Source organism: Entelurus aequoreus, linkage group LG03, assembly GCF_033978785.1.
Source record: "Entelurus aequoreus isolate RoL-2023_Sb linkage group LG03, RoL_Eaeq_v1.1, whole genome shotgun sequence".
Classification (NCBI taxonomy): Eukaryota; Metazoa; Chordata; class Actinopteri; order Syngnathiformes; family Syngnathidae; genus Entelurus; species Entelurus aequoreus.
In genome coordinates this window covers 24,980,715-24,993,131 of record NC_084733.1, presented here as the reverse complement: position 1 = coordinate 24,993,131, position 12,417 = coordinate 24,980,715, and the positions used below count along the sequence as shown (strand labels likewise).

General features: G+C 40.8%; 1 protein-coding gene across 2 annotated transcripts in view; it reads left to right on the top strand.

Moving 5' to 3' along the window:
- Positions 1-11,950, top strand: part of LOC133645615 (5-hydroxytryptamine receptor 1D) — a 55,866-nt gene extending 43,916 nt beyond the window's left edge. For both annotated transcript variants that reach the window (XM_062040460.1, XM_062040461.1), the window contains exon 2: positions 9,734-11,950. In XM_062040460.1, coding sequence (XP_061896444.1) covers positions 10,255-11,409 — 1,155 coding nt within the window. In that variant the 5' untranslated portion in view covers positions 9,734-10,254 and the 3' untranslated portion in view covers positions 11,410-11,950. The remainder of the gene's footprint in view (positions 1-9,733) is intronic.
- The last annotated feature ends 467 nt before the right edge of the window (positions 11,951-12,417 follow it).

The following is a 12,417-nucleotide window of genomic DNA, read 5'->3' as shown; positions in this document are numbered from 1 at the left end:
AGAACATTGAAGGTGATTTTTGTTTGTTTTCTAAAGCTTTTTTGGCTCATCATGTAGGTCACTTTTAAAGTGAAATAAACTGTCCACATCCCCAAAAAATCCTTTATCAACTGTGACATTTTTACACTGTCATAACAATTTTTAAATGGCGACTCACTGAAGAAAGATGTGCTTCATTCATCGCACCAGTTTGCGTTTTTGTTATACAAGTGTAAAAAGAAGTGAACCCCTGTTACTTTTAATGTTTTTGACATTAGCAACATGATTTTTATTGCATCTGGATTACTAGCACTGGATATTTATGCGCCTAATTTTAATCGTCACGCCATTTATATTTACTTAACGCGCTGAAGATTGCTACTGTCTTAACACTGCGCTCCTGTCATATATAGGGGGTATTTATTTTTTTAATTTAAATTTTTATTTTTTTTCATTTAGAAATACAATCATGTGTGCTTACGGACTGTATCCCTGCATACTGTATTGATCCATATTGATATATAATGTATATATTGTGTTTTTTATGTTGATTGAATTAAAAAAATAAAAATTAAAAATTAAAAAATTGTATTTCTTGTGCGGCCCGGTACCAATTGGCCCGGTGGTTGGGGACCACTGATATATAGGATCTCTGACTTGCACCTTTGTACTGCAAGTGCACAGTGGAGGAACTTTGACAAGTATATTTGCAGTACATCTAAAAAAAAAAAAAAAAGTTTTTGTAGAGGGTCCTTAAAAAACCACCAGTGCACTCCTGTCATATAAAGGATATTTGACTAAATCTTTGCAGTTGGGCTTTAAAAGAAGAGCAGTGTACTCCTGTTATATAGAGGATCTTTGACTAGAATTTTTGTAGTAGGTCTTTTAAAAACAGCAATGCGCTCCTGGCATATTTGACACGCATTTTTTGTAGTACTTCTTAAAAAAAATAGCAGTGCACTCCTGTGATATAGAGGATATTTTACTAGAATTTTTGTATTAGGTTCTTAAAAAAACTACAATGTACAATAGAGAATCTTTGACTAGAATGTTTGTAGTAAGTCCTTCAAAAAACAGCAGTGCGCTCCTGTAATATACAGGATCTTTGACTTGAATTTTTGCAATAAGGCTGTAAAAGAAGAGAAGTGTACTCCTGTTATATAGAGGATCTTTGACCAGAATTTTTTTATTTCAATCAATCCATGTTTATTTATATAGCCCTAAATCACAAGTGTCTCAAAATTTATTTTTTTATTTATTTTTTTGTCATAAAAAAATACAATCATGTGTGCTTAGGGATTGTATCCATGCAGACTGTATTGATCTATATTGATATATAATATAGGAACCAGAAATATTATTAACAGAAAGAAATAACCGTTTTGTGCGAATGAGTGTGAATGGGGGAGGGAGGTTTTTTGGTTGGTGCACTAATTTTAAGTGTATTTTGGGTTTTTTATGTTGATTTAATTAGGGGACGGTGTGGCGCGATTGGGAGGATTAATTTTTCAAAGATGAATTAGAGGATCTTTGACTAGCATTTTTGCAGTAGGTCCCTAAAAAAACAGCATTGCGCTCCTGTTACGTAGACGATCTTTGTATAATTTTTTTTCAATATGTCCTTTAAAAAAACAGCAGTGTGTATCCACCATATAGAGCATCTTGGACTAGCGTTTTTTGCAGTTGGTCTTTAAAAAACACGGCAGTTCACCCCTGTCATGAAGAGGATCTTGGACTAGCATTTTTCCATTAGGTCCTTAAAACAACATGTTGCACTCCTCTCTATATTGATATATAATGTAGGAACCAGAAATATTAATAACAGAAAGAAACAACCCTTTTGTGCGATTGAGTGTGAATGAGTGTAAATGGGGGAGGGGAGTTTTTTTGGGTTGGTGCACTAATTGTAAGTGTATCTTGAGTTTTTTATGTTGATTTAATAAAAAATAAAATAAAAAATAATGTATTTTTAAATTTTTTAAATTTTATTTATGTTTTATTTCTTGTGCGGCCTGGTACCAATCGATCCACGGACCGGTACTGGGCCGCGGCCCGGTGGTTGGGGACCACTGATGTAGAGGATCTTTGTATAACATTTTTTCAATATGTGCTTTAAAAAAATAGCAGTGTGTATCCACCATATATAGAGCATCTTGGACTAGCGTTTTTTGCAGTTGGTCTTTAAAAAACACGGCAGATCACCCCTGTCATGAAGAGGATCTTGGACTAGCATTTTTCCATTAGGTCCTTAAAACAAAATATTGCTCTCCTCTCAATTAGAGGATATATGACTATCATTTTTGTAGTAGTCCCTAAAAAAAAACAGCAGTGTGCTCTTGGTATGTAGAGGATCTGTGACGATCGGTCACTTCATTTCAGTTTGTTTCCTGGTTTTTGTATTACTTCCTGTCAGTGCTCTTATTTTGTTATATTTCCTGTTTGTTCCGCTGAGCACTGTTTTCTCCTCACCTGCCGTTGATTGGCAGCCGGTCCACACCTGTTGCCAATCAGCATATGTCTATTTATGTTTTCTCTATGTTTGGAACATTTATGCAAAACTGCTTTATTTTCTGTTTATGTTCATTAAAATCATCTTACCTGCTCATCCTCCTCCTGGTTCTTGCATCTTGGGGACACACAAACGGCAGCCATGCGAGTTCCTCACAGGATCTTTGTATACATTTTTTTCAATATGTCCTTCAAAAAACAGCAGTGTGTATCCACCATATAGAGAAACGTTGACTAGCGTTTTTTTTTTAGCAGTTGGTCTTTAAAAAACACGACAGTTCACCCCTGTCATAAAGAGGATCTTGGACTAGCATTTTTCCATTAGGTCCTTAAAACAACAAATTGCGCTACTCTCAATTAGAGGATATTTGACTAGCATTTTTGTAGTAGGTCCCTAAAAAAAAGCAGCGTGCTCCTGGTATGTAGATGATCTTTGTATAAAACATTTTCAATATGTCCTTCAAAAAACAACACTGTGTATCCACCATAGAGAGAATCTTGGACTAGCGTTTTTTTGCAGTTGGTCTTTAAAAAACACGGCAGTTCACCCCTGTCATAAAGAGGATCTTGGACTAGTATTTTTCCATTAGGTCCTTAAAACAACATGTTGCGCTCCTCTCAATTAGAGGATCTTGGACTAACCTTTTGAAATAGGTCTTTAAAAAAAATAGCAGTACACTCCTATCATAAAGAGGATCTATTTTTGCAGTCAGTCTTGAAAAAAACAACAGCAGTGAGGTTCTTTGACATGCGGTTTGTACTGATGTCAACACTGAATGACAGCAGAACACATATAGAGGATCCTTGACGAGCATTTTTGCTGTGCCTCCATTGACAGAGCAGAGAGGAGGATCTTTGACCAGCGTTAGCCTATTGCTTCGGTTTTAAATGATGACACACCTATTGGGAATTGTTAGCAATTACCTAATTGTTCATCCGCAAAGGGTCCCTTGACTCGCATTAAGTCCTCATCCGTTTGTCCAAACGTCAGTATCAATTGTCTTCCCTTTCGACGTTCACTGCCTGCACACACACACAAGCCCCCACACACACACAAACACGAACACACCCACGCACACACACACACACACATGCACACACACACTTATTACATCCTTACCCGGCAAGCGTTGAGTGCTGGGTTGAGTAAACGGCAGACAAGCGCTGACAGACGCTCTCTCCTGAGTTGATTCAATTAGCTTCCTACCAGCAGGGGGCCGTAATGTGTTTGCAGGTCCCGCCGGGGTCAGAGGGTTGTATGGAGGTTGACCCCATGCTGCACAAACACATATCTGTACATTGTATGTGGGATTTGGGCCAAGTCTGAGTAGAGGAGTGAAGTAGATATTATTTATGAATGGAGTCTGATTTAGAGTATATGTCTTATTATCTGCTTTACTTTTGCCTGGTAGTTGTAGGAACTTGCTGGTTGGGGCTCTGCCTTCTTTCATTAAATTTTCGAAGCCAGATGGAGGATCTAATATATTCCGCACAAACAGTGTGCAGCCCAATTTAGGGCAGGGCCTGTTCTTGATTGGAAATCTTTTCCTCTCCTCCATTCATTACGAGTCTCATTATCTCATTGTCTTGTAAACCAGACCAGAGGAGATAAGCTCTTTGCTTGACGGATCTGTAAACGCGTCATCTTATCGGTCGACAACGTTCTGGGAAGCTTCTCAAATGTCAAGACAATTCATTCTAAAAAAGTATCAAACAAAGTCGTTACCTTATTTTTCGGACTGTAAGACGCACTTAAAATCCTTTTATTTTCTCAAAAATCAACAGTGCACCTTAATGCTAGTTGTGCTTACTGACCTCAAAGCAATTGTATTTTGTACATGGTGTATTAAGTCTGAACAGTAGATAACAGTGACACATAAGAGATACGTGTGGACTGTATGTTGACGCCTGTTCAATCAATGATGCTAGCAAGTACCCGCAAGCAAGCAACACCAGAATGTTGATATTTCATTGAGAATAGACATGTCCGATAATGGCTTTTTTGCTGATATCCGACATTCCGATATTGTCCAACTTTTAATTACCGAATCCGATATCAACCGATACCGATATATAAAGTTGTGGAATTAACACATTATTATGCCTAATTTTGTTGTGATGCACCGCTGGATGCATTAAACAATGTAACAAGGTTTTCCAAAATAAATCAACTCAAGTTATGGAAAAAAATGGCAACATGGCACTGCCGTATTTATTATTGAAGTCACAAAGTGCATTATTTTTTTTAACATGCCTCAAAACAGCAGCTTGGAATTTGGGACATGCTCTCCCTGAGAGATAATGAGGAGGTTGAGGGGGTGTTGGGGGGAGGTATGAGGTAGCAGGGGGTGTATATTGTAGCGTCCCGGAAGAGTTAGTGCTGCAAGGGGTTCTGGGTATTTGTTCTGTTGTGTTTATGTTGGGTTACGGTGCGGATGTTCTCCCGAAATGTGTTTGTCATTCTTGTTTGGTGTGGGTTCATAGTGTGGCACATATTTGTAACAGTGTTAAAGTTGTTTATACGGCTACCATCAGTGTGACCTGTATGGCTGTTGACCAAGAATGCCTTGCATTCACTTGTGTGTGTGAAAAACCGTAGATATTATGTGACTGGACCGGCACGCAAAGGCAGTGCCTTAAAGGTTTATTGGCGCTCTGTACTTCTCCCTAGGTCCGTGTACACAGCGGCGATTTAAAAAGTCATAAATTTTACTTTTTGAAACCGATACCGATAATTTTGAAACCGATACCTATAATTTCCCATATTACATTTTAAAGCATTTATCAGCCGATAATATCGGCAGTCCGATATTATCGGACATCTCTAATTGAGAATATAGAACATTACACATTACTCCCACAAATCTGTCAAAATGTTTTAATGCGACTTTGGTAAGTTACAACTTGTCGGCGCATTGCGGCTACCATAGTCAGACGTACAGTGCTTCAACATACGGGTATTATTATGGTGTGTGTGTGTATAAGGACCCCAAAATGGCACCTATTAGGAGACATATTATCTGGCGTTTTGTTTCGCTACATTATGCAAAGCCAAGTTTTCTTACTTATTGGTACCTGCTGATGTGTATTTGGGATCTGCATAAGTCCCGAAAATATGCGCGCCCCCACCATTCTAGTCCGTGCCATAGTCAATAAGCTCCTTCTTTTTCTCCATCCTCTTGTTGTGGGGCATTCATTCTCATCTGTTGCCATTTTTAATGTAAAGTATCGTAAAGAAGCTCTGCTTCTTCCTACTCCTTTTCGAACGTGCTGTAATGAAACAACTAGAATTGTGTGATGCATTACATTGTATCGTATGCATGTTCGAAATAAACTAAAACTGAACTGAATTGAACTAAACTTATAACTTATATCTGTCCGTAGAAGACGAGTTAAAAACTACCAGTACAACAAAGATGACGGGGAGAAGACGCTGTTGAAGTGGAGGCACGTAAATAAGACCGCCCACAAAATGGCGCATCCTGAAGAGACAGTCAAAAAGCGTCTTGAAGACGGTCTTTAAAACATAATCTATATAAACTTGTGACCAAAGAACCACCATTACATGTTATGTAGACCACAAGGAAGTGTTTTAAATGTAGAAAAAAACATCATAATATGACTTCTTAAAGGCCTACTGAAATGACATTTTTTTATTTAAACTGGGATAGCAGATCCATTCTATGTCTCATACTTGATCATTTCGCGATATTGCCATATTTTTACTGAAAGGATTTAGTAGAGAACATCGACGATAAAGTTCACAACTTTTGGTCGCTGATAAAAAAAGCCTTGCCTGTACCGGAAGTAGCGTGACGTCGCAGGTTGAAGGGCTCCTCACATTTCCCCATTGTTTACACCAGCAGCGAGAGCGATTCGGACTGAGAAAGCGACGATTACCCCATTAATTTGAGCGAGGATGAAAGATTCGTGGATGAGGTACGTGAGAGTGAAGGACTAGAGTGCAGTGCAGGACGTATCTTTTTTCGCTCTGACCGTAACTTAGGTAAAAGGGCTCATTGGATTCCACACTTTCTCCTTTTTCTATTGTGGATCACGGATTTGTATTTTAAACCACCTCGGATACTATATCCTCTTGAAAATGAGAGTCGAGAACGCGAAATGGACATTCACAGTGACTTTTATCTCCACGACATTACATCGGTGAAGCACTTTAGCTACGGAGCTAACGTGATACATTCGTGCTTGAATGCAGATAGAAACAGAAATAAGCCCCTGACTGGAAGGATAGACAGAAGATCAACAATACTACTATCAGGAGACACCGAACCAAACTCTGGACCTGTAACTACACGGTTAATGCTGTACCGCCTGTCGAAGCCTAGCAATGCTGTTGCTAACGACACCATTGAAGCTAACTTAGCTGCGGGACCTCATCAGAGCTATGATAAAAACATTAGCGCTCCACCTACGCCAGCCCTCATCTGCTCATCAACACCCGTGCTCACCTGCGTTCCAGCGATCGACGGCGCGACGAAGGACTTCACCCGATCATCGATGTGGTCGGCGGCTAGCGTCGGATAGCGCGTCTGCTATCCAAGTCAAAGTCCTCCTGGTTGGGTTGCTGCAGCCAGCCGCTAATACACCGATCCCACCTACAGCTTTCTTCTTTGCAGTCTCCATTGTTCATTAAACAAATTGCAAAAGATTCACCAACACAGATGTCCAGAATACTGTGGAATTTTGCGATGAAAACAGAGCAGTTTGTATTGGAATACAATGTGTCCGAATACTTCTGTTTCAACCATTGACGTCACTCGCAAATGTCATCATACATAGACGTTTTCAACCGGAAGTTCCCCGGGAAATTTAAAATTGCACTTTATAAGTTAACCCGGCCGTATTGGCATGTGTTTCAATGTTAAGATTTCATCATTGATATATAAACTATCAGACTGCGTGGTCGGTAGTAGTGGGTTTCAGTAGACCTTTAATGCACTTCATAATCCGGTGCGCCTTTTGTATGAAATTACACCTGAACAGACGTGCTCCTCGACAGTACGCCTTATGCAGCAGTGCACCATATGAACTGGAAAATACAGTACTAATATGTACATTTTTAAAAATGCAGTTACTCCAATACCAAAGGCCATTATTTAACATTTCTTGTTAAGTGTAAAAATAAGTAAATCCCTTTCAATGGTCGCAATGTTTTCATTTTGGGCTCCATTGCATTTCCAACACGTATTCATAACCAGATGTTTTCCCCACACGAAAAAAATGGACTGAAGCTTATTCCATAAACAGAGACAGTGCAGCCCAACCTCTAGATAGGCGGGCTATAGCGCCATGGACAAGCCGTAGCTTAAAAACGATTTGATTTAAAGTCTCCTGTTTTCTTGTTTGTAAACTGGAGACAGACACCAGTTTACAAGCAACAGACCTGTTTCTCTACTTCCACAATTTTATAAAATTACTGAAAAACTGTTTAAAAACGGATTGGAAAATTCAGAAAATAAAAATCCAACATTCACAGACAACCAATACGGATGCAGAGCCAACATTTCAACATCAATGGCATTAATCGAAATAACGGAAGATATCACCAATGCAATAGATAACAAAAAAAATGCATGGACTTAACAAAAGCATTTGACACAATCAATCATGTTATCCTAATGAACAAATTAGAATGGTATTGAATTAGAGGATAGGTCTTGAACTGGGTAAGAAGCTACTTAACCAACAGGAAGCAAATACGTGAAGATGGGCGAACACACGTTTACAGACCTGAAAATATCTTGTGGCGTACCTCAAGGATCAATACTAGGACCAAAATTGTTCAATCTTTATACAAACAACATTTGTAAAGTTACAAAGGACTTGCAGTTAGTATTATATGCGGATGATACAACTGCGTTTTTGTTCAGGAGAGAACACACAGAAGCTAATAGCAATAATAACAGAAGACATGAACAAACTAAAAAGATGGTTTGACAAAAACAGACTATCTTTGAATCTCAGAAAAAACTAAAATAATGCTAACTGGTAACAGTAGAAGGGAAAGTCAAACACAAATACAAATAGACGGAGTAGATATTGAAAGGGTAAAAGAAGACACATTTTTGGGTGTAATAATAGATGATAAAAGGAACTGGAAAACTCATGTAAAAAAATATACAAAATAAAGTAGCAAGAAACACGTCAATGATGAATAAAGCAAAACATGTTCTAGACCAGTGGTTCTTAACCTTATTGGAGGTACGGAACCCCACCAATTTCATATGCACATTCACCGAACCCTTCTTTAGTGAAAAAAAAACAAAAAAACATTTCAAATTCAAGACAAACTTATGTTTTTTTTACTGGTGCACAAAATGAACCGTGCATGAACATCACCTTGTTCAAAGAACAAAACCAACACAACAAATTACACACCTGCAAATCAGATGGAAAATTAGAGGGAACATTGTTTGGGGGTATCCATAATACGTCGATAGGGAGAAGTTTTTATTTACACGATGAGTTGGGTGTGTCTTGACCTCTGCGGCGCAGGCTCCGCCGAACCCCTAGGGTTTGATCGAACCCAGGTTAAGAACCACTGTTCTAGACCAAAAATCACTCCATATTCTCTACTGCTCACTAGTGTTACCATATCTCAGTTATTGTGTAGAAATATGGGGGAACAACTACCAATGTGCGCTTCATTCACTAACGGTGTTGCAAAAAAGATCAGTTAGAATAATACATAATGTTGAATATGGAGAACATACAAACCTTTTATTTATTTAATCAAAAATATTAAAATTCAACGATTTGGTGCATTTGCAAACAGCTAAAATTATGTACAAAGCAAACTATAACCAACTATATTATACACTTTGAGTTTGAACAGTTTTTTAAGTGGATCATTAGTACATTGTTTGATTTCTTTGCCATAATTTAGCCATTAGCGAAGAAAAGCCTTTGTATAAGATGCAGAGTTGAAAACTTTGTAAAAAAAAAAAAGTTTCGGCTTATAGTCCGGCGGTGGGGAGACACGTAACGCAATGACTAGAAATTAGCCAAGAAACAGCCCGTATCCCGAAACTCTACTTTTGTCAGTTGCAAATGAGCATGCACCAAATGTGCAGGGTGTAAATAAAGGAATAGGTGTGTGTGGGTGTTGAGTCACAAAGCTACATGTGTACAGGTCCACGTTGGTCATGTGATGTTTTTCTTTTGTTTGTGTGTGGAGAATAAGAAAGTGATTCAGTGAAAAATGATGTTTCTCTTGTCTGTGCAGGAGATTCATCCCCAAGAAGGATGGCCCGAGCTTTGACCGTCCTCCGTGTTGGATTCCATCACCGTGACGGTCCCCACGTGGACTCCCAGAAGAGATATCACACAGACGCCCAGCGGACCCTTATATCTGCCCTCGTCATCGTCGCCTTCCAATAAGGCACGGCTGAGCCCATTAAAGCGTTGATAGATAGGAAGGTTTGGTGTCGAGGGGTTGTTTGCCGCCCGGCTGCTTGGAGATGAGATAATAGGAGTGGAGAGAAAGAAGAACAAAAGTGCCCGTCTGACATAAGCTGAATACAAATTAGAATTCATCTCCCCGCACGAGCCGGGGGCCGATCGATGCTTGAACACTGCATTGGAGAAATAAGTCGGCTTCGGTTACAGCGCCATTAGCTGGGAGCCCGAATGATGGGATTATGGTTGTTATGAAGACGGCATGGGGACTGAAGGGGAATAACGCCCCAGCTGTCTCCGAGGGGTGGCTCCTGGGCGTGCTTCAGTGAAGAGGATCACCAAAAAAAGATGGAGATGGACAACATCTCCCTGGACTACTTCACCGGCAACTTCACAGACAGTCCCGATCCGACGGCGACTCCCTACTGGAGCGGCGCCACGCTCCTGGGCCTCCAGATATCTCTGTCGGCGCTCCTGAGCGTGGTCACCTTGGCCACGGTGCTGTCCAACGCCTTTGTCATCGCCACCATCTTCCTCACCAGGAAGCTGCACACGCCCGCCAACTTCCTGATCGGCTCGCTGGCGGTCACCGACCTGCTGGTGTCCATTTTGGTGATGCCCATCAGCATCCTGTACACCGTGAGCAAGACCTGGTCGCTGGGGCAGATTGTCTGCGACATCTGGCTGTCGTCCGACATCACCTTCTGCACGGCGTCCATCCTCCACTTGTGCGTCATCGCACTGGACCGCTACTGGGCCATCACGGACGCGCTGGAGTACTCCAAGCGGCGCACCATGCGGCGGGCGGCGGTGATGGTCGCCGTGGTGTGGGTGATCTCCATATCCATTTCCATGCCTCCGCTCTTCTGGCGGCAGGCCAAAGCCCACGAGGAGCTGACGGAGTGTATGGTGAACACGGATCAGATCTCGTACACCCTCTACTCCACTTTTGGAGCCTTCTACGTCCCCACGGTGCTCCTCGTCATCCTCTACGGGCGGATCTACGTCGCCGCCCGCTCCCGCATCTTTAAGATGCCGACGTCGTCCGGGAAACGCTTCACCACGGCGCAGCTCATTCAGACCTCGGCAGGCTCGTCTCTCTGTTCCCTCAATTCGACCACCAACCAGGAGGCGCACCTGCATTCCTCCGGCGCGGGGAAGGCCGAAGGCGGCGGGGGGTCGCCGCTCTTCGTGAACAGCGTGAAGGTGAAGCTGGCGGACAGCGTGCTGGAGAGGAAGCGCTTGTGCGCGGCACGAGAGAGGAAAGCCACCAAGACTCTGGGCATCATCCTGGGAGCTTTCATCGTCTGCTGGCTGCCGTTCTTCGTGTTCACGCTGGTCACCGCCATTTGCTTAGAGTGCTGGTCCCACCCCGTGCTTTTTGACGTCTTTACCTGGCTGGGATACCTCAATTCGCTGATCAACCCGGTGATCTACACCGCCTTCAACGACGAGTTTAAGCAGGCCTTCCAGAAACTTATGAAGTTCAGACGCTTCTCCTGAAAGAGCCGACTGATAGAAGAGATGCTTTTTAGTTTTTACGTGGACCTGCTCAGTGCCATACCTCCTTTGTCCTCAAAAACATGCATGCGGAAAGATAAGACTTGCACTCACCTAAAAATACTTTCCATTAGCTCATGCAGACATTTTTCCAGCGTTAGGCGCCAAAGGACGGCAGCTGAGGCGCAGAAAAAAAACACTGTTGACTTCTTTTTGATTGACGATACAATGAAATCTCCAAAGTCAAATATTTTATTTGCAGTCAGTGGCGCTACTTGACTTGTTCTAACCCTGTGCTCCCCTAGGGCCCAAACCAGGCATTATGTGACATGACTGTTCAGTTTGACGGCTTGTCAGGGAGTTTTTGTTGTTGTTGTTGTTTTAATACAATCGCATTGTGTTGTTGATTGCAACATTGTTAGGAAAGGATACAAAGTATACACACCTTCTCTTAAGAACTCTTTCGGCCCAATTGACTCCCATTATAACTTGTGTTTTTTAACAGACTGTAATTACTGTATATTTACTCTGCATTATCCATGAAAACCAAATTAATCTCATTTTTTGCCAACTGAAAAACAAGAAAATATTTTTTTGATGTAATTGCAACCCCTTAACCACCAGACGGTGCCAGAAAACCCTAATGCATAATTCTCTGAGCTCAGTTTATATATATATATATATATATATATATATATATATATATATATATATATATATATATATATATATATATATATATATATATATATATATATATATATATATATATACTACCGTTCAAAAGTTTGGGGTCACCCAAACAATTTTGTGGAATAGCCTTCATTTCTAAGAACAAGAATAGGCTGTCGAGTTTCAGATGAATGTTCTCTTTTTCTGGCCATTTTGAGCGTTTAATTGACCCCACAAATGTGATGCTCCAGAAACTCAATCTGCTCAAAGGAAGGTCAGTTTTGTAGCTTCTCTAACGAGCTAATCTGTTTTCAGATGTGTGAACATGATTGCACAAGG